At 39.7% G+C, this 22,366-nt stretch overlaps 1 protein-coding gene across 1 annotated transcript; it reads right to left on the bottom strand.

Annotated features, from left to right (window-relative positions):
* Nucleotides 1–4,176: 4,176 nt before the first annotated feature.
* On the bottom strand, nt 4,177–21,296 carry edc4 (enhancer of mRNA decapping 4). The gene is made up of 30 exons (XM_055155171.1): nt 20,793–21,296; nt 19,400–19,562; nt 19,209–19,320; nt 18,560–18,659; nt 18,292–18,478; nt 18,021–18,168; nt 17,844–17,948; nt 17,663–17,775; nt 17,482–17,565; nt 17,324–17,419; nt 17,091–17,190; nt 16,745–16,925; nt 16,555–16,621; nt 16,359–16,450; nt 16,094–16,257; nt 15,590–15,669; nt 15,382–15,508; nt 15,022–15,305; nt 14,433–14,663; nt 14,258–14,359; nt 13,684–13,827; nt 13,578–13,614; nt 13,292–13,439; nt 12,413–12,568; nt 12,073–12,188; nt 11,818–11,983; nt 11,168–11,354; nt 9,383–9,602; nt 9,045–9,208; nt 4,177–6,342 (listed from the first exon to the last, which is right to left on the bottom strand). Exons 1-30 carry the CDS (start codon nt 20,872–20,874, stop codon nt 6,159–6,161), a joined length of 4,140 nt encoding a protein of 1,379 aa, XP_055011146.1. The 5' UTR covers nt 20,875–21,296; the 3' UTR covers nt 4,177–6,158.
* Between the last annotated feature and the right edge of the window lie 1,070 nt (nt 21,297–22,366).

Genomic DNA, 22,366 nt, shown 5'->3' with positions numbered 1-22,366 from the left:
TGACCTCAAGTCCGAGTCAAGTCCCAAGGCAAGGACTGGCAAGTGCAATTTGAGTCTCGATTCACTGGCCCATAAGTCCAAGTCAAGTCCAAGTTGTCTGCTTTGAGCTTCAAGTCATTTTGAGTCATTAAAGTAGATTTTTGCAAAAAGAAAATCATACAATATTTATATATGAACATTTATAGAATATGTAAGTGTTGCAGAAATGTTAATTTATCCTTTTTAAATGTCTTGACAAGATCTTAGTGTGAATCATTTTGGTCAGAATAGAAAGAATTCAGATTTAAAAGTGCTTCTCAAGTCCTCTCAAGTCACAGGCCTCAAGTCCGAGTCAAGTCCAAGTCGAGTTCCAAGTCTTAATCCATTTTTATCAAGTCAAGTCTGAAGTCCTAAAAATAGTGACTCAAGTCTAACTTAAGTCCAAATCACGACTTGCAAGTCCCCACCCCCTCACTTCTTCACAGATCTGACATGTAACTTGGCTCTATGGCGTCACCTGCTGGAAAGTGTAATGCCATACACTGGAATATTTCAGGCAACATCTTGGAAACTGACCTTCCACCAGAAAAGTTACACAGTGAAGTTTTAACTTTCTGACATAAAAGGTTGAATAATTTCAGTACCTTTTTTTTTTTTAACATAAATTCTTTCTTGTCCACTTCTTAATGATTGATTGCTCCATCGCTGTCACAAACTCTTCTCCGTCAGCTCTGCATTTTAATTAATCTGTCTTGATGATGGTGTTTGTCATTCACTTTCACATAATCTATGAATAGTGTCCAAAGGCTAATACTTTAAAAAAACAAAATGGTGCAGTCAACACTCTAGGGCCTTCTCACAAAAATTAGAATATGGTGTTTGGGAAGTAGGTAGATAGTTTAGTCCTGCCTCTATGGATTGAAGTGATTAACAGTTGATCCACACTGACTCACTACACTATGTAATATTATCAGGGCACATGTTAATATTTGAGAAGCGCAGTACATTTCCCTCATGATCAATAAAGTATTTATCTATCTGTTAAGGCTTTGTGTGACTTATAAGCAGGCAGTAACATAACATGGCATATGGCTTAGCTGTTATATAGAGGCATGTTCAAAAAAGGTTGAAGTTACTGGTGGCAAACATGATAATGTCTAAATGTGTGACAAAAGCAAGTGGGTTAGAATACAGTATATGGTAAAGATGCTGAGGCTTTAAAATGAGCAGGATGTGCAGGGACAAGATCAAGAACAATATTTGAAGAACACATGGGGCTTTTTGGTGGTATTTTAAACTAATTAAACTATAACATACGTAGATCACCATTTTATATTTCGTTTCAAACTGAAATGTTACTCAAATGTTACCGTCAGCCATCTTAATTGAAAGAGGTCTATTGTCTTTCTGTTCACTGTAACAAGCCTCATATTTTAATTGGCTACTACGACCCAATTTTTCTTTTTTTTATTATTTATTTATTCATTTATTTTTATCACGATTCTCAACTAAGTACAGGGCTGTGAGTGGAGATAAGGAATGGGTGAAAAATTCATTTTTCTGAGCCTCAAATGCAGAATACAAAATTACTCAAACGTGCATCAATTAATCTAAATACAACTCTGGGTAAAGTAACGATGATGAATTAATGTTATAACATGATTTAAAGCTCATAAAAGTCTCTCCCTTTAAGAAGCGATAAAAAGACCCAAATGAGCCAAGTGCTGTTTTTATCACTGTTGGTAAGGGTTATTTTTTTCTCTTTTCCCCAGCTTGTCTCAGGCCCATAACGAGTTCATGGTAGTTCAGATTTGACCGGAAGCAAAAAACTTTACAAGAAAAAGATGAGCGTTCATGGGTGCACTTGCTGACGTCACACACGCACAAGCCCTGCACGGCCACTTTCTCCTGTCACGCAGACCTGAGTCCAGTCTATTCAAAGCCTCCACACAGAGCGGAGCCAGAGCAGAGCAGCGGCAGTGGTGAGCGCTTCTCTTGTGTGAATGTTCAGTCAGAGCTCCTCCTGGGACCACCGCGCGCAGAGGAGGAGGAGGAGGAGGACAGATGCGGTTCATTCATCATTTATCTCATCGCTGCTGCCACGTGTCTCTCCCCCCGCTTCTCTCTATATTCCCCTCAGTGTCACCGTCCCATGGGTCCTCCCTCCCGCACATCATCAAGCGCCCTGGCATCCGTGCCACATCTGAGCGATGATCAATGATATTTAATAACGAGGAAGCCGATTAGAGCATGCGTAAAAAGCCTCGTGCGGTTTACAAAGTGCAGATTAACTGTCTGTACAACTTGATATTGTTCACTAATGTTTCTTTGTTTTTTGAGTGTTTTTGTTTTTTGTTTTTTTATCCGATAGCCTATTATTGTGACATTGTGTGCTTGAAATAATGGCACAAACTAGAATTCATGTTTAGTTGCAGCGCACGGTTTTTGTATTATTATAACAAACGTGCGTCCACATGCGCTACTGCTGACTGAACAGGTATAGACAGGCTTACAACATTTCATTATTTATTATTTAATAGTTGATTCGTGGATAGATAGCGCCACATTTCCAGAACTTTAAAAATCATCGCTTAACAGCCTGCTTTTCAGCTGACTGTCTTCAAATTCAATAAAAAGTGACCAATTTAATCCTGGCCTAAAAATATTTTCTTGGAGAGATGTTTATACTCCTAATTGAAGTTCTATTCGTGCATTTTCCTAGTGACTTCAATTGGAAAGCTGCGGAAGTCTCCTCATTATTTAAAAACTAGCGGCTTTAAACATCCGCTCGAGTTTCGAGTCAGCACGCTGATTTTACACTACAGATATAAATAGCTGTTGTTTGATAGTTAACTCTCCCAAGAGAATCACCGCTGTTTGCGTAATGATCCCGTATCCACCTCTGGGAATAAATAATCTCACAGCGTAGGCTTTCTCTGGCAACCTGGAACTTTTACGCTGTTTTAAAAGTAAGGATGCGTGATTGGTGTGGAGATTTACGCGCAACTTGAAGCGTAATGAGTTAAGCATAAAATAGTCCAGCCTACACATCACTATGCACATCACAGACTTTACACAAACACAATACAACCAGAAACATCAAAGTCAGAAATCTACTCACTCAGAAGAAGTGCAACAGGCAAGCACAGGAGACAGGTGGAGTTCACAAAAGATGCCATGCTGGTCACGCGTGTCCAAGTAGCGGAGATCCGGTACAACGTGTCTAGAGCAAGTCCGGCGCACGGTCCCGTCCCGAGCAGCGCTGTGGTCCTCCCGGTGCCCGCTCAGCCGTGTGTAGTCCGCTGCGTGTGAGTGGATCCACCGCGCGCTCACACTGAATGGGGAGGGCGAGTCCAAAGCCAGGAGGAGGAACACGAGAGCATCCTCAGTCTCAGCCCACTCCACGCTCTCCAGAGACGCGCGAGGAGGCGGAGGAATCGCGGCGCTTGGACGGAGTGTGTAGTTTTTCCACTGACCATATGTGGTAGCTTAAAATACTACAACACGTCAAGGGGGCGGAAAACAATACCTGTTTAGTATTCTTTGAGACTAAAGACCTCTACCTTTACATGGAGCAGAGGCCATTTATCATCTGTGACATTGCGGTCCAGATGCGTAATAACTTCACGCGTAATAACATTTGAGCTGGGTTTGTTTTACTCAAAATATATTTATATATATTAAAAAACGGTTGTCCAAAGAAAACCAAATACCACTGATAATAGTATTTTTTTAAAATTCTTCCTCATTTCCAAATTTAATCACACCGCATAATTGTTTAGAACGTAATTATAATCTATTTAACAGTATACAGCCAGTGTCAAAAACGGATCTTAAAGGTGCACTGTGTAACTTTTCGGCTGGGGGTCCGTCATCTTCTTGTTTCTATGGATATACTGAATCAGTGCTCTGCTTAGAATGTTCCACAATATGACATTAAACAGCTCTACTTTACGTTTATTCAATAATTATAGCTCCAAAATACCAAGAAAACTGTGCATTCTGACTGTGAGCAGGTTTGCCTTTCCACAGATCTGACCTGTAACTTGGTCTGCTTTGGTTTCCATGATGATAGAAAGGTTTAATGCCATACTGTGGAACATTCCAAACAAGGCAATAACATCTCCATGAAGAAAGAGAAGTTACATTGATGCACCTTTAAACTAGGTTGTGCTCAGTTAATGAAAAGACAGAAAATAATGAACACTTTTTTTTTATTCCAAAATGTTTAGGATAAAACAAACTGTAAAAGTTACAACAGAAAATCAGTTTTATGAACAGAAAGACGCAGTTTTAAGATTCAGTTGCATCTGTGCACATGGCCTGGGACACGCAAAAACCCAGAGGACTACCAGAGCAGTGAGTAGTTCAACACAAGAGTGCATGTACAGTTTGGAAAATACGAGTTACCTTCAGCGCTGCGATTTAAGATTGAACCGTTTATTTCGTTTTAATGACAAAACAGACCGCTTGGAACCTAAAGGGAGATGTCTCGTAACATGTCTCGCGTAACAAACTAAGGATTATAATCTATGCAAATGAGACAATACAATAAGGCACTTGCTAGACAAATCCAATGGAACTGACTCAAACTTGAACGACACGGCGTCCATCAGCAATAAAGTGGTCACCCTGCCGTTAAACTATGATCTCTGCACGCGAGCTGTACAAACAATATCTTACACAACATGAACAAATAATGCTTCAAACCTAAAGGCTTGCTTAGAAACTGGAGTCTGTAGAAGCTGCAGGACCAGGAATGAATCGAAAAAAAAAGAAAAAAAATCCAATAATAAGCAAAGCAGGCCGAATCTCTGCAGTCCAACTAAGTGCTGCCTCCTAGAGTCTATTTCACGTAACTGCGCATTTAATTCACTACCTTAATCTGAAATAACCTGATAAAAGAATATGATCATGATAACAGTAAGAAGTGTATACTTAGTCTGAAACCTCTTAAAGAATACAAGTCAAATACTTAATGTGAATATTAAAATGGAGCAACATAAGAAGGCGCAGTATAATCTGATTCTCTGGACAGAACTGTACATGGGACGGTTAATACACTGTGCATTGGATCAGAGTGTCGCAAAGGGGATTTCTGTTGCAGGTAAGCCTCAAAATAATAGTTAGGGGGGTGTAAAAAAAATAGCTTTCTTTGTAATGGAAAAAAAAAAAATTGCTATTAAACATCTGGACATTCAGTATACCACCTCAGAATTCAGGTGTCAAGCCCATTAAGAAATAACTGACTCAAAACAACCACAAGATAGCATGGTGGCGGGATTTTTCTGGTTGCTGGGGTATAGTACAACTAGTTCGACGTTGTTTGCTTGTTTATATAAAAAAAAAAAAAGCAGGAGGAAATCTGATATGACAAAATTCCAGATGGTGTTGAGTCTTGAAAACAGCACGGCAGCCTTCACAGACGCAGCAGCGTTATAGAACAGGTCTTGCATCAGTCCCAGCCTAAAACAAAACCTGCTTTATTTGCTGATGTGGACTCGTTCAGGCTGACATTCACAGTCTCTACTAAAGCCAAGAGAGTACGCATTAGAACATAATTCACGTTCTCCGCCTTAAAGATGCACTATGCAACTTTTCAGGCAATTGTCTACATGGAGATGTTACTGCTTTGCCTGGAATGTTCCACAGTATCCCATAAAACGCATCTGTCTTACATTAAGCCAATTATTATTATTTTTATTGCGCAAAAATACCTTAAAAACCTGCATTCTCATTGTCAGTGTAGTCACCTCTCCACAGATCTGCCCTGTAACTTTGTAGAGTCACTTGCTTGCTTCTTTGGAAATGGAAATGTTTAATGGCGTGCTGTAGAAAATTACAGGCAAAACAAAAACACCTCCATGGAAACAAGCTGTTGGCAGAAAGTTACACATTGCACGTTTAAAAGTAAATGAAAGAAAAAAAAAAAAACATCGCCTCCATGGGCCACTGTATTCTTGCTGTTGACATGAATCAGCAGTTCTGTCTTGACCAATGGCTACGGGAGGACGATTTTCACGACCGCGCCATTCTTTAGGTCAAACGCTCAGCTATTTCCTATAATCTAGATGCAAAAAACACAAAGAGGCTTGTAAAATCAGAGAAGTGGATGAATTTCCCCTGTGAGCGCGAGCTGAAGCCTGGGTAGCGCATGTGTAAATGGTCCCAAACAAAAGCTAGTGGTTGACCAGGCCCTGCAGCATCATCATGAGACGGCGGGCCCTCTTGCTCAACGCACTGTGGGGGTCCTGCTGCAGGTACGAGAAGAGCTTGGGCCGAACCTGGGCCAGAACTGATGCCATGTGATCACGGGTCAAAGGGTCGCTGTGGTCCAGATTCATCACAGCATCCTCCAAGTAACTGCAAACAGACAGAGGGAAAGAAGTCAGGTCATTTACAAGGTCATATATTACACAAAATTGACTCTTGTGAGCTTTAAGACATGTTATAATGTTACCTCATCAGAAACATACCTGGAGTTGTGTTTTGTTTCATTCACACGTCTGTCTACATCTCCAAAGCTCAGGATTCTCTGTTCTACCTTGTTTTGTCAAGAAGCAGTAGTTTTCAAGTTAACAGCTTTTTGACATTTAGTTCAGTAGAGATTGGATAATTTGAGCCCTGGAATTGCCTAAGATTGTAGTGAAGATGTATGGAAATGAGAATCACAAGTTGGAACCCAAGTTTTTGTTCTGTTTGAGAGAAGAACTCAGCCCAAAATTTGCAGGATTTGTGTGTTAAAAACATGTGAATGAAACAAAATACAACTCCATGTGTAATAAGGGCAACATTATAACATAGATCAAAAATTACATAAGATGTGCTGATTATTGTTTGAAGTATCTCTTATGCATTTAGGGCTAGTTCTGTATAAGCACAATATAATGACGGAAAGGCATTGTGGGGAACACATTATTGGATACACAATCATTAGTAATGAGCCCGCAGGAGGTCTGGGATGACAAAAGACTCAAACGTACCGGACACCTTCACTAAATGAAAGGGCTGTGAGCACTTTGAAAGTCACGCGGTTTCATTTATTCTGCTCCAAAAAGCTGCACAGGAACAACACGCACTCTAGATGTGTCCCTGGCTCTGACTGCAGGGGACAAAGACAGAGGCCAGTGTGAATGTGGAGCTCTGTCCTTGATCACAGCGCTGGCTGCTGGCCCTGATGTGACTGTAAACCTTGTGTTGTCACCACCAGATTATGGCACAAATTGAGTTGTGGCATCGTCACCTGCGGCCTTCTATCCCACTCCCTTCTCTTAGTGAGTTTAACACAACTAATATTGCCACACATCTGGAAAAAGGGAGTACCCCAATTCTCTGCAAATGCTCTTGTCTCTCCAATACTCCCTTGATTTCCAATATATATGGAGTGATTGGTGTTGATTGAAATTATTTAAATTCCAATATTAGTATTCTGTTGCATTTTGGACAACATGACACACTAGAAAAGCATTTCCCCAAGAATCCAAGAATAATGGTTCTCTGAGTGAAATCTGGGCACAATACTTTCCCCAATGCACAGCAGAGCTTGTGCCTTGGCAGAGATTTGTTGATGTTCTTCAAATTTATGGATTCTTTTTGTAGTGTTTTGAATAAAAAATAATAAAATAATCAAAGAGCTGTAATATTAATTACAATGCCAGCACTTCACAGCAAATGGTGCAGTAAAGTAAATCTAATGAGGAGTATACAGTGAGAGTGATCCTGGGCCGTATGCCTGTCCAGATGGTGTGGAGGCTCAGGGGGCCCACACAGAGGCTCTGTCGGCACATCCAGGCCTGAGCACAGCTGTAAAGGGACCAGGCTCGACCAGGAGCCACTAAAAGGCTGATCGTGGAGGGACAGCCCCCAACAGGACTGCTGAGACCAGATTGATTTAGAGAACTTTTTGTTGTTAAATTGAAGTCACATTTCTAGCAGCAGTTTTATACATCTGTCAGCCTGAACAACAGCCAGTAACTTTTTAAGATAAGTGCTTTTTCTTATCAAACTGTTACTGTTACTATACAAAGCAAGACGACTCAACAAAGCTAGCTTGGCCTAGGATCCTATACATTTAATTGAAATTTAGTGCTTAACTGACTGCTTCTGAAGAAATGTGATAATCTCATTTCATTCCCCTGTGTTATTCCTCTTAAGCAATAGAGGTTTTTTTTATACAGAAGGAGCATGACTGTCCCTGATAGACATGACTGACGGGTAGATTGGCTGATCTAAACCAGAGTCCAGACAACACGTCTTTGTAAACTACAGGAGAAGTGTGTATTCTTGGCAGGCCAGGCAAGTAAAGTCTAGGAAGGAGACACAAAAATCAAAAGGGACAAAGAAATGAAAAACGGTGAGGTCAAAAACACAAGGACAAAGACAGCACAAGCATGTCCAAAAACCAGAGCACTCCCCTGATGAGACCAGAGCGGTGGGCGAGCCAAGTTTGAGAAGCAGAAATAATAAAAATGTGAAAGCGGCTGGTCAGATTATAGCCCTAGGCTTCAGTGGGTAAAAGAGCATCAGTGGGTAAAAGAGCATGTGTGGTCTTTTGTAAAAAACAAAGGATAGACTGGAATCTAACTTTGGTAACAGAGCTTAGCTTTGCCCCCCACTTGTGTTAGACACAATTAAATAAGGATCAATATAACAACAGCATTTAAGTGTACTTGATCCAGACTCTTACTTTAAGCATTTGAATGAGGTCATGAATCTGAATAACTACTTCAGTGTTCCTCAAACTGTGGTACATATACACCTGGAAGAATACGAGCTTCTTCAGTCAAATGTGAGGTCCTTTGCAGATCTTTGTTTATTTTATTTAGCATCATTTCTAATTCTAATTGTTGTCCTCTGGGTTAGTATTAGTGTATTACTCCTCAAATAATGCTCCTATTATAGACCTGATTTAGCCCTCATTTAGACCTGGGATAATCCTGTTTTAGGGCTGTTTTGGATCTGATGGTACAGAGAGCTGAATGATTTCATAGGTTGTACTTTGTGTGAACACTGTCCTGGCAGATGGAGGTTTATGATCATTTGTTCTATGGCAAGTGTATTCTCACCTGATTTTGAGCTCGGAGCGGGTGGAGAGGTTGGAGGAGAGCTGCTGGATGAGTGACAGCAGCACTGGTTGGCTGAGGGGACAGGGGTGCTGTCCAAACACCTGCTGGGAGTCGATGGTCTCACACACATACAACACCAGGTTCAAGTCTGTTGCTGAGAGAGCCTATAGAACCAACAGCAATAAGAGATGTCACTCATTCCATAGTGTATTATTAGGATACTCTAGCAACAGTAAAATAATAATATATAATGACTAACTGAAAAACTGTTGACTAATGATAGCTAGCTTGAGACAGTAATGTTATTTGAGAGGGACTGAAAACCACAGCTGTAGTACCTGCTGAAAGGCTTGGTTGAGTTGTCCCTGCTGTAGGAGCTGGAGGATGTTGGCCTGTTGGGTCTGGTAGTCGAGGTGGGCCGTGGGGACAGGTGTACCGGCTGCTGACCTCATGGCCTGCATGATGCTGGAGGTGACCACTGCCTGCTGCTCTTTCATCGCCAGGCTCACCTCTCCTTTAACAATCCTCTGTACGTGGCTAAGAATAGACTCCTGCAAACTGTGGATAAAAGGCAGCAAGGGAACAAAAGAGGTTAGGATGCACTAAAGACGCACTAACCAGCAGTCAGGTCAAAACACAGATTCGTATTCAAATTTGATACAAATGTCAAAAGGATGTCTTTACTCTGGTTATGAAATAGACCATTAAATGAATGGCGATTCACCAGTATATGCACTCTCTGATGACTGATGGTCCTGAAAACCATATGGTTGAAATCACTATGAAAACTTGATTATAATGACTTGAAAAGTTGGCTGCTTTGTATAAAAATAAAGCTTTAAAAGCTACTTTTCTCACAGGTTATTTTGACATTGCACACATGCAGTACTTCACTAAAGGCAAGAGAATAAGATTGGAGCACGAAGCTGCGACATGAGTGGAACTTCGCTCGTACAGTTCGGGATATGATCGGCTCTTGGAACAGGGGGGATATTTGCTGACTAGGGACGGGCATTCGATGAAATTTTCTTAATCGATAGTCGGAAGAATTAACGATTGATTATCGATTAATCATTAACGTTTTTATATTAAAATGATCATCATTATTATTACTATCTGCACGACTAATCTGCATAAATAAATTAAACTTTACGACATATAAACCGTAACGACTCTAGAGCCACATCAATCCGTTTGAGATTATAATGTGTTTAATTCAGTTTTGCGCAACTCTCACAGAAACTAAATTTAAAACCGCATAGCTAATTTGCATAAAATAAGCAAAGATAAAAATACAGCTCTTGTGCGCTGATGCAGTCAATTTCTGTCAAATTAAAAGACATGATTCAGTGGAATACAGGTTAGTGTGACCATATTTGCGTTTGTCACTCTTCTGAGTGCAGAGAGCTACATGTACGGACCCCTGTTTGGTCACGCTACGCACAGCAACCTACATTCGGTTTGTCGATTAAAATTAACGTAATCGATGAAATTCGTAATGATCAATTATCGATTAATCGACTAATCATGCCCATCCCCATTGCTGACACTCGCCATATTGCTGTTGCGAAGTGTCCCTATATATTTCAATGGAAAATTTCTCAAGTGCTCTGTCTCCTCGTATTAGAAAGTCTTAGTATAAGTATTAGAAAGTTAATACTGTAACACCCACACAGAACACAAGTGATTACTAATCAAAAATATGTATAAACTGAATAAATGAGTGTTCTGTATAAATACTATTGCCCTTATTATAAGTCTGCTTGTATTAAATAAAACAAAACAAAGGCTGCTTTAACTTCAAATTATATTAGGCCAATAAATGAAATACAAAATTACAACACCTCCCCTTTAGTGTTTATTGTCCATGCATGCATCCCCACCATAGTATTTTATCCATAGACATTATTTAGTCCATCCACTTCAGATGAGTTTTAATTTTGTAAATCAGCTTCAAACAATGGTGAAACTTAAAGAAAGCTTCTAATGCCTAGAATATCCTCATTTATAAAAGCGCTAGAAAGTACTGTAGCCTTCACCTGTACCTGCTTGCTATAAATTACCCTTTTTATGTGATTAAAAAATGTAGCTCTGTAACTGTGTGCAAAGCTCAAAACACTTACTTTCCCACCATCATCTGGACCTGGTGCTGGACCTCTGCCCGCACATTAGCAGTGATACTGGTGCTCAACTGCTCAGTGGAGTTCTGGAAGCTGTCAATCATCTGCTGGAGTTGAGCAATCATGGGGTCCCTTGCATCTTGCTCCCTTTGCTTTCTGTTCTTCACGTGACTTTCAAGTTGTTGAATGTCTACAAAAAATGTTAAATCTATTATATATACATTCAATATTTGAAGAACTGTTGCAATGTTTATCTATTATATATACATACACATTGCATTACACACATTAAAAATATGCCACCTGAACATTGCACCATTGCCATTAAATATGTCCAACCACCAAATATGTGTAAACCTGGAGTAGAGTTCAGTTTCTCTACTTGAGGTAGAATTGAGGTCAGACAGATATCATACAGTTGTCAGACCTGTTCTGCTATTGATTGCTCACATAACTGGTGTTTCATTATCAAGTAAGTAATCTATAACTACAACACTATACATAGCAATAATTCTTCTAGGTATACGTTAACACATTATACAATAAAATACCTTGTTCTAAAGACCTTGCTCATGAAAATGTTCAAAACAAGCCCAAAAGGATTCCTTGCCCATACTATTTGTGAATGTCTGGAGGGATGAAATAATACTTACATTCTTGTGTTCCCTGTTTGAAGCTATCGTTAATCTGCTGAAACATAGACTGGCAGCCTCTCTCAAACACAGGAAGCACAACAGTCTGGAAAGCATCTTTATAAGCTGCCTGTATGGATCCCTGCATGGCCTCTGCTGCAGCTCGACCAATAGCATCTGTTGTGTTCTGGAAAATGAATGAAAACAAACACACAACTTTTTATTGCAGTGGCAAGAAAGTGACTTTGTGAAAATTAAGTCCCACTTCGCGCCTACCTTCGATTTGACCACTTTAGTGACATTGTCTTTTAGTGTGACCTCCACAGCGGTCAGTTTAGCAGCAATTGTGTTGTTCATTTGACCTGAAACGGGCTCCAGACTCTTGGAGATTGCTGCAATGGGGAAAAGAAATGAGATAATATTAAGCCTCACAGGGTTTGGACAGGGAAACAGAGGGCCACTGATGTATAAAAATCAACTTTGCATCTTATTTTTGCATGCTTCAAATGAGAGAATTTTTTTCTTTTTTTACATGCCAAAAATCTAACTAATAATACATTTCATATTAGGATAAATCAGACAAAACTGACACTAAAGCAGTAGAGCTTATCCGTACTTTGTGGAATAGTTTTCTTCATCTCTTCCCGCAGTACTCGGTCCATCCTGTTGGTCAGGGCAGAGCTCAGGGTTTGGCTGAGGTGCTGGCTCAGATGCTCCTGCAGCTGCTGTTGTTGACTCTGACTTTCAACAAGCAGCCGCTCCATCCTGCGCTCTGTGGCCACTTACAGTTAAGTAAAAATAAATAAAAGAGGCTTCATAATAAACACCAGTACAAATGATGACAACAACTGTTAAAGGGCCCATATTATGCCTTTTTCTGATTTACTTTATAGTAGTTTTTCCTCATCATATTTTAGCTTTATTCACACGTTTAACACACAAACCCTGCATATATAGGCTCAGTTCTTCTCTCAAAGAGAAAATACTCTGTTCCACCTTGTGATGTCATGTGGTAATACTGGAAGTGCTCCAATGTGTTTTTAAACTCCATACACTTTCACTAGAATCATTTGGGTGTTGTCAGCTCTAAAATTGTCCATTTCTACTGAACAAAAGGTAAAAGTTGATGCTGCTAACTTGAAAACTACTGCTCATCACAAGGTAGAACAGAGCATTTTGAGCGATGTAGAGAGACTGATAATACTGAATAATTACTGAAACATGTGTGAATGAAACAAATCACAATGCCAGTGAATGTTTTTGAGGAGGTAACAATGTTATATCATGGCTTAAAGAGTCAATTAGGTCTACCAATAATACAGAACCTTTAACATGGTTCCAAACTAAACATATGTACAGACAATTAAAACATGTCTTCACGTATCACAGCTTCAAAGACCCATGTAAAAGCACTGATTAGATCTCGCCACTATGAATTCTTAATAAAATATAGACATTTAGACTCAAGAGTGCAACAGCAGCCAAGGAAGGATACGCTCTTGTTCCTGATAGCTGCTCAAAGTGTGCTCAACCTGAGACATAATGGAGCACTTCATGGCTTCAATTTGTCCTCGAAGATCAGTTAACTCCCTCTGCTGGTTGCGCAAAAGCATTAACAGCTCCTCTTGCACCTCAGAATTCACCTGTCAAAAGAAATGTAGTATAAGGTACTTTGTAATCTGCATATATCTGTATTCCTAAATCGGGCCAAGATGTGTTTACATAAAAGTGCCCACTCATGCTTAGTGTCCAGCACAAATGATGATACCAAGTCTCTTTACCTGTCCAGGACTATACTGCCGGAGCTGAGACGATTCCCTGCAAATAAAGTGCAGACTGTTAGTTAAAGCTCACACAGATTATAAAGTGGCCATTGTAACACCCCACCTGTCTTCTTTCTTGTTTTTTCGCTTTAATTTAGGTGAGCTCCGTGGTGAGCCCTTCCATTCCTTCACCTGCATTCTGTGAGCTGAACGTGATGCACAGTTTCCTGAAGACGATGCCAGACTGGCTACCTCATCATCAGGATCACTACAGAAATGGTTACAGAAATAAACAGAGTTAATGAGAAAAGATAATTAGGTAAAAAAGTAATTAAAGGTACACTGCCCAACTTTTCTGGTGAAGGGTCCACTTCCTGCTTGTCTCCATGGAGATGCTATTGCTTTGGCTGGAATGTTCCATGTTATGACATTAAGCATTTCCATCAAGCATTTTTTCACTACGGGGGTTTCCATTTCTCAAAAACACTTCCTTCTGTGAACAGGGGCAGCGCTCCACAGATCTGAGTTGTAATGTAGCATAGCGCTGTAACCTGCTTGTCTCCCTTTTGATAAATGGGTTTAATCTATACAGTGGAACATTCTAGACAAAGCAATAAAATTTCCATAGAGATGAGCAGGTGGCAGATTCTCCTCTAGAAATGTTACGCAGTGCCTTTAATAATGAAATGCATACTGACCTCTGCTCTGTTCCTGGGTCCTGGCTGTCATTTGGAGTGAGATGATAGGAGCGCCGATGATAAGGTGAAGTTAGGTGTCCATCTTTGGAATCTTCTCTTGAACTAGACACACAATGATTTATTACATACTGTCATGTTTACACTGATGATTCATATCTTGTTTGCAAGAAATTACCAGTCTACTATGCCATTGTCCCGAAGACTGTTTCTGGTTTCTCTGGTAATATCAGGGGCAGCTGGCCATGGTGTATGGGCTACACTTCCTTCTGAGGCTCCTGCGCAGACTCCAGGGTTCTCCTGAGGTAGCGCCGTTTCCAGTAAAGACGGAGTGTGACTCAGTCTGTTTTCTGCCTCCGAAGACCCACCCACTGGACCCTCAGCACCTCCAAGCTCCAGGGGCAAAAAGCTGTCACAGAATACACATGAGTTGATTAGCATAGACATTTATATAAAACATGTTTGGTTTGTGCAGAGATATACTGGCTTATGCAGTTGATGCCTTATGCACAATGAATATCTTTGCATTGGCTAGGAAAACTAAGTGCTGATTAGTGCCAAAACTCTCAGTGTTTAGACAAAACAGTGGTGCTGCAATGGCAAAATGTTTCTGGTTAATGTGTACGTACTAGTAAGAAGACAGTGTTGGAACAGAGCACTTTTAGCATCCAAGGGGTCTGAATCATACTGAACATAATTCTAGGCTAGCAAACTCAGTTAAACATGAGTACTCTGGACTTTTCCAAAATCTTCCAAAAGTAAAACACCTGTTGTTGGCAGCCCGTGGTGAGGTGAGCAGGTGCAGTGCAGAAGCAGCAGAGGCCATGCTGTCTGTCTGCAGAGTCGAGAGGGGTAAAGGGTCCATTGTAGACACAAGTCCACGCTGAAGCTGCAGAGTCTGAGATGCGATCTCTGGCATGTCCTGAGACATGACGGTGGATGCAGACGAGATTACATCAGGGGAGCGAGCTCGAGTTGGTGAGGCCAAGGGTGGGAGAAGAGGAGAGTCTAGGACCTGGGGTCCATCCAAAACAAGTGGACCACTGGGAGCCTAGATACAACAAAAGAAAGAATTCAGCCTTAAATGAGCCTTAAAAAGACCGAAGACAAGATGATCCATAGTAAACCTGAATGCCATCCAGTGCAGGAAGAAGTGCAGAGACTGCTCTCGGACTACTGCAGGATGCAGAAAGGCCCAGACTGCTGCTGCTGTTCTCCACTCTGTTTGGACTCTGGCTCACATCATCCAATGCCCTAAATAAAATAGATAACACAAAAAGTGACCTACAGCAGAACACAATGAAGCAAAAAGAGGTATATCACAAAAGCGGGTACCTGTTGGTTGAGTCTGAATTGCTGCTTATAGCAGTTACAATCGTGAGACTGCTTGCACTACTACCAGGTGAAGCAGGAACCTGCAAGAACACAATAAATATAAATCATCACTTACAAATTACTCTTTTAATAACACAATTTTTTGTGATCTACTATATGGACTTGGGTCCTTTTAAAATAATATAAATTAATTGTGAATGGTGTGGATGATGGAAGGTGTATAACTTCTGAACTATTGAACTGCACAGTAAGAACAAGAAAGCAGACACTGCACACTGTGCTGAATTTTTGTATTATTATGGGTAAACAACTGCTTTGGGAGACTGTGTATATTTTGAATTATGCAGCTTCAAGTGTAGCCAGAGTCAAATTTCTTGTTGGGGACCATAAAGTTTATTTTACCTTAGCCTACCTTAACTAAACTGTGACTTCTCTTATGTAGTTAGAACATACTTTTACCAAAAGGACAAATGACAGGAAGGCTAAAGACCGTGTTTTACCCACCGAAGTGCTTGGTGTCATAAAGGCATCAGGAGTCATGAGTTTGGCCGCTGAGTTTGTTAGAAAGTCGGCTGGAGCTGGAAGAGAAGGAATTTTCCTCAGATCAGTCTGGGATCCACTCCCCGAGTCCTTGTCCGAGCTCTGGTCTGTCAAATGGTCTGAAAACCCTACAATCAAGAGGAAGTTAATGACATCTTGATGCAACATTATAATGTAACAAATAGGCATCATTGTGGTGCTGGTGTTGTAAAACAAAGTCTAAACCCACCAAAGCCATCCTGTGAATCTGAATGTGGCAGGAAATCTGCAGGACTAGAACCCACATTTGATTGAAATAATATTTGAACATCCTGTAGGCTCCTGAAAAAAAAACATAAAATGGTATTTATTAGTGATTGAAAAAATACAGAAAAAGATATTGATGAAAATACATTCAATTTCATGAATACATTTTTTTAACTTACTTTGTGTGGACACAGTAGAGTTTAATTTGAATACCGGACTTAGACTCTGCAGCTCCTTGAGAGCCTTCTACAATCAAACCCACCAAGGAAATAAATATTATAGCATATATATTTTGAAATGTTGATTTAAAATGTATATGTTTATATGTATATGAAATATGTTACATATAAGTTGATAGCATCAACACACCTGTTGTCAAACTCTCACCCTCTTCTTCTGCTGGCAGGACCTCGGTATGTCGGAGACGACTCTGTGTCACATCTCTGACCCCAAAGCTGAGCACTGGGTGAGTGAGGAGAAACTCAGATACAGCAGTAAAACTAGCCTTGCCCTTCTCAAGGTCTTGCTCCAACTCCATCACATAGAGAACCTAGCAACAAGCAAAGACATAAATAATCCACAGTCCAAACATGTTAAATTTAAAAATCGCAATAGAAACATTTTATTGTAAATCACACATTTCATCTGATGTATGTTTCATTTAAACATACATCAGCAAGGTTTAAAGCAAAGTTAACTTTTTTTCATCACTTACCTTCCGTTGCACATCAGTGAGAATCAAATACTCAGCAGAGAGGTCTAAGCTCGCCTTAAGACTTGGAAGTACAGTGGAGTTGTAGGGATCTGGGGAAAACCTAAAAAGTATTGAACACCAATCAGTATATATAATCACTTCATTTCTTACACTAGCTTATACAATTTTTGTTCTATCAAAAAGTGAGCAACATACACAACAAAGCTAAAAACATTGAACCATAAATACAATACCTGATAGTCTGTAAACATGTCCAGGACACAGTACACCACATCTTTAACTCCTGGTTCTGATCAGCTCCAGTAATCAGAAAGCGCCAGAATGGAACCCTTTAAAATAAGTAGATACAATTAGAAAAGTCACATTAAATGGCATTAATCTTAATACTTACTCAGGATCTTGTCTCTTGTGATTGTCACAGAACAAAAGACAAGAGAGGGGCTGACCTCCATGGGGCCGTAACTCATGAAGACACCTTGACAACAGAGCAATGACAAAGAGAATTTTTTTTTTTTTTTTTAGAATTTTCCAAAATTTTTTAAGAAATGTAAATAGACCCAGTTTAGGCTTACCTCGGCTTATCTTGTGCACCTTCAATGTAAATCTGCCAGAACTTGATGTATCCGTCATGACTGGCTGTTGCCAACACAGTACCATCTGGGGAAAGTGCTCCTTCACTAACCCTCTGAAAAACATTTGTTTATGCAGCTACTCAAATACCTTTATTTAATCTGAACAATGAAAGGATTCTACCTGTGTATGGCCCTTCACTGTAATCAGGCCTTCTCTGACATCTGATGCATCAATAGGCCATGTGCTGTAGTTAGCTCTCAGAGCTTCAAGGTCCCACACTTCAGCCTGAAATTACAATTCTCAGTTTTAAAAGATGATTTTTGATTTATGACTCAAACTTGTACAATTGGCAGTTACCCTATCTTCATGTAGAAGTGCTAGTGTCTGACTGATGTCATCCTGGTTCTCCTCATTATCATCCAAGATAAACGGGCACCAAATAAGACGACGATGAGGATTCAATGGAGTATTTTCTGGACGGCGAATATGAACAACAACTTCATCCCTTTTGGAAACAAAGGTTAAGGGAAAAAACTCACAAAAAACATTACAGTCAGCGGAGACATTTTAGAAAGTATATTTTGTGTATATATATTTTCATATTCATATATTCATGTATTCAGGATACAGGATTTTGCTGGGTGTGCAAGTGAGCTGCCAGACAACCAGATTACCAGCTTCATCGACACATCCCAAAAGAGAGGAGTCAAGGTGGGCAAAAGCCAGATCTGTGACGGCTCCAGTGAATCCTTTGAGCAGTGCACGCTCAGTAAAACCAATGCTCAAGACACGAATCATTGCATGGTTGTTAGCCCCTGAAGTGAAATCAATAAGTAAATGTCAATTTTACAAGCACAGCACCAGATCAAGGACAGAAATAATAAATATTATCTTACCTTTAATAGCATAAGCCAAAAATGAATTTGAGACGGCTATAAGTCTGCCGTAGTAATATTTGTGTTCCCAATCATACTTTGCAACTGGCTGAATCTTCACCTAAATAGAAAGATCATTTAGATTTACTACTGGAAACAGCCCACATTATTTCTGGTGCAAAACTGGCATGTACAGATCCAGTGCCATAGGACAGCCAACAACAGTGTAAATGTGGCCTACACTCTGAGGGACCTGACAGGTGCTCCTAAACACTCCTCTTTATGTGACAAACCCAAACCCAAAGCGTCTCAGGTACAGTATGTTTTTAATATACATTGTGTGTGAGCTTTCAAATATTGTACTATTAGTGGTGCACAAAAAGCAGCAGTGTTTCCTGCACAAAAGTTTGGACCTGCTTTTCAAATTTAATTTTTTACAGTTTTTGTAATAAATGCAAGCATATTTGCCACTGCAAACCTTGAACATTTTCCCCATTTTGCATGTTTGTTTGGACCCATGTACTGAATTTGCATGAAGCCTTTTGAGACGCAAACCAGAAGTGCACCTAATTTTTTTAACCATATACAAACACTTAGTAAATCTAACCCTTAGTAGAGGCTTAGTTAACAAAAATGTCAATGTGCTAATGTCAGTAGTACTGAAAGATACCTTGTTACTGCCACGAGCTTTGCTGTTGATGCTTGAGTCTTGACTTGCCACTATCTCCACATTGTTAGAAGTGATGGGTTTACAAGTGGACCCATTATCACCAGAAAGGCGGCTGCAAAATAAATTGTATTAATTCATACTGTTTATCAATAACCTGTTGGAAGTCTCTCATATTAATAAAGAAAGCTTACATTATCTGACTGTCCTTGGAGCTACTCATGTCTTGGGAAATGGGCCTGGATAATTCTGTCGTGAGAGAGTGATCAACACTCCCAAGAAGTCCTGCAGCTCCCAATAACCCGTTCAGCTCTCCATTAAAAGAAGATTTCCTCTGTTCATCTGATGACTGGGCATCTGAAGACAGACAAAAATTATTATTTCAGAAACAATACAATTATTTGCACAGAAAAAAGTCACATGTAATATACTTTCTAACAATCGTATTTACTCGGCCATGGCCTCATGGTCACTCAATGAATCGTTGTTATAATTCCCATCAGTGAATGTGTGAAGTTGGACGCTGCTATTACTTCTGAGATGTTTTGAAAAGGTGGGCGTGTCAGCCCAGAATAGTAATATTCAACACGCTTTGATTCATCAACTATGTGCTCATTGCTTAGATGTAATGAAAATGTTCGATCAAAAGTATGTAGTGGCTAACTGTATTAGGCAACGGTTACGACTGTAGTGACTATTTGTCAAATAAAAGTAACAAACAAAAGCACCATGGGCACCATGGGTATGTGGTTTACGCAGTACAAATCAATGTCCATGACAAAAGATGATTTTCCAAGGTTTATTTTCCAGTTTGGGCAAACAACAAGGAATACATGTTTAAGGCGACTCCTGCTGCCTCTCCTCGTGACTGGTAAAAAACCATAGGCCCACCCAGGTGCACTCTGGTCTACGTGTACCACCCTCTTTTATCCCGAATTAAACCAAAAACAAAAAGGAGGTGCTAACGTAAATAATACCAATTTAAACTAAGAAATTAGCAAGAATAATATTAACATAGCAAATATATATTATACAAATTAACAAAACTAAATTAGTAAGCTAACTAACAAACAAAAATAATAAACACATTTTAGAATCAACAAAATAAGCAAATAGCTCCTACAACGACAATTCAATAAACTTCTGATTTAAGTTGAAGTAGTAAAATAAATTAATGACATTTGAGAAGAAAAATAATTACATTAAAACATTTTAACAAAAATAAATTATATAACTGCCAAGTTTGATGATTAAAGACACGTAAAGACAACGTTACAACAGCCCAAGCTAGCTTGGTGGATAGGCAACTACGCAGACACAGCTCCGACCTTACCATCATAATCTTAAAACACTTTTAATCATATGCGCTGCATTTAACAAAGATGTGTAACGTTGTGTTAATAATATGGTGTAGCCTAATCCACAAAGAGTTATAATATACATCAGAGAAAGTTAGCTGCATTAAAACCAATGTAATGTCAGTTCACACGTTTGCTCTGCAGCAGCTTAGCGCGTTAGCCTCCGTTAGCTTGTGTTCGGCCCTGGCGCAGCACTTCTGTATCTACGGCTTTATCCGGAGCTACTCACCAGGGCCGGCGCGGTCCAGCTTCAGGATGTCCCGCAAATGCTGCGTCGCACCCTCAATGTCAATATTTGAATTGGACGCCATGGGCGGTGTAAGGGAGAGGGTTAACAGAAAGGAGATTTTTGTGTTTTTGTGTTTTCTGTTCACTGTAAAGGCTCACCCTGAGCAACCGTCTAAACTTCCGTTACGCCGGCCAACGTGTTCGACACACTACACAGCCTGGTTTCATTGGTTCCTACCATAGACTGTTTGGTTCCTACCTAATTTCCTTCTTTGAATTGTGATTGAATGTAGAATGGTTAAAAGCTATAAGCATCTTCAGCCTGACTCAGACTAATGCACTGATATAGACATGTTTCATTTTTAAATCTCAAAATATCAATCACCAGGTGGGATTTGTTAAAATGTTGTGGAAAGACAGTTACTTGTTTTATGTATTTGTTTATTTTTAGTGAGAGCATCAAGAGGGTTTTTGAACAATCAAGAGTATTATATAAAGTAAATATAGCTTTGTAAGTAAAAATACAATTTGGCTATGTACTTTCACTGAAACCAAAATGATTTGCAAAACTAAACATCAATTAAACAAAAATACATCAAAGATGTCATAAATGACAGTCCATGAAATACTTAAAATACCTTCAAATTTTTAGCCTAATGATAAGCTATTTGAAGAAGGGTAACACGGAGTAAAAATAAATAAATAAAAGGGGATGATGATAATGATGATATTGAATGAATGAAATTCAATACATTCATGCCAACACTACGGATAGAGCTACTCTTGTTGGGGTCACAACTAAGCTGTAGTAAAAGAAAAACAAAAACAAAAAAACATTCAAATGCATTCAAACACTTTATTCATTTTGAATTTGTGGCTATGGCAGGTTAGTCGCAGATGGCAATCCTAAGATTCTGGTTTGAGCCAGCTTATTGACATACCTGTAACGATAAACTGAAAAAAAAAAAGTGTGTTGAGAAACTAGTCACACGTTTTAAGACTTGTCAATAAATGTTTTTCTTGTGCTGTACTTTCAATAACCTCAGCTCTTACACAGTGGTAGTCCAACAAACTGGTAATTTTTTCTCAAGAGAATGTGTTGGAAGAGGACACCAATTGAGATGACTACCATACAAGGTAAAAATGTGGTAGTTGACTGCTACAAGTAACTGGGACTGAGAGTTCATGTGAACAGCTGACGTTAAACTGAAGGCAATAATGACTCTCTGTGCAAATGGGGGCATAAGTACACTCTACTTTCTGAGAAATCCCACATCTTTCAGTGTGTGTAGCAACCTACTGCAGACTCTTCCAGCCTGTGGTCGCCACAGCCTTGAACTTCACTGCTGTCTGCCACGGTAGCAGGACCAGCAAGCTGACTCTAAATACAATTCAATAAATAAAAACAGGCACAGGGTCAACATTATAAAATACACATTGTTGCTATTTTGACCAATACTCCCTTCTGCAACAATAAAGCTAGTCTAAGTCTAATTTGTTGTTGAAGGACAGGGGAATGAGGGGATGGAGCATTTATTCACGGCTGGCTTGTTTTACTCATATTAACATTATTTC

Source organism: Boleophthalmus pectinirostris, unplaced genomic scaffold (assembly GCF_026225935.1).
Source record: "Boleophthalmus pectinirostris isolate CB_2022bp ecotype Guang Dong unplaced genomic scaffold, ASM2622593v1 HiC_scaffold_2, whole genome shotgun sequence".
NCBI classification, from domain to species: domain Eukaryota; kingdom Metazoa; phylum Chordata; class Actinopteri; order Gobiiformes; family Gobiidae; genus Boleophthalmus; species Boleophthalmus pectinirostris.
This window is presented reverse-complemented; position numbering and strand designations above follow the sequence as displayed.